This window comes from Penaeus monodon, chromosome 24, assembly GCF_015228065.2.
Source record: "Penaeus monodon isolate SGIC_2016 chromosome 24, NSTDA_Pmon_1, whole genome shotgun sequence".
NCBI classification, from domain to species: Eukaryota; Metazoa; Arthropoda; class Malacostraca; order Decapoda; family Penaeidae; genus Penaeus; species Penaeus monodon.
The window spans coordinates 844,934-845,321 of record NC_051409.1 but is presented as its reverse complement, the minus strand read 5'-3'; the positions used below and the strand labels follow the sequence as shown (position 1 = coordinate 845,321).

General features: G+C 44.8%; 1 protein-coding gene across 1 annotated transcript in view; it reads left to right on the top strand.

The window, feature by feature from the left end:
* LOC119588794 (sphingomyelin phosphodiesterase-like) overlaps positions 1-388 on the top strand; it is a 2,976-nt gene that overhangs the window by 2,063 nt on the left and 525 nt on the right. The window contains exon 2 of the mRNA XM_037937445.1: positions 29-104. Within this exon, the coding sequence (XP_037793373.1) occupies positions 29-104 (76 nt within the window). The remainder of the gene's footprint in view (positions 1-28; positions 105-388) is intronic.

The following is a 388-nucleotide window of genomic DNA, read 5'->3' as shown; positions in this document are numbered from 1 at the left end:
ACTTATCTTTTTACATAAGAACTGCCAACGGCACCAACGGGTCTGCCCACAACCCTTCTTTCCGCGTGTACACGGTGGACGGCGGGCACAGCGAGGCCACTTGTGTAAATCCACAGTTGGTTGCGCAGTTTAAGTACGCCGAGTAAGGAATGAGTTGGCCAGAGAGTCAATTGCCTCGGTGGCTGGTTTACTCGTCGCGGACTAATAAGAGTAAACACTCATCGCCCGGTGAATATAAAAACGATCGGGGGAATTTGAAGCTAAACATCAGTATTTGATATTTCCCTTCCTATCTCCCGTTCCAATGGATATCGAGATGGAAGGGATACATTCGAATTTACTACTTAAAAAAATTGTGTCAAAGAAAAATACACGATCGTACTTTTAT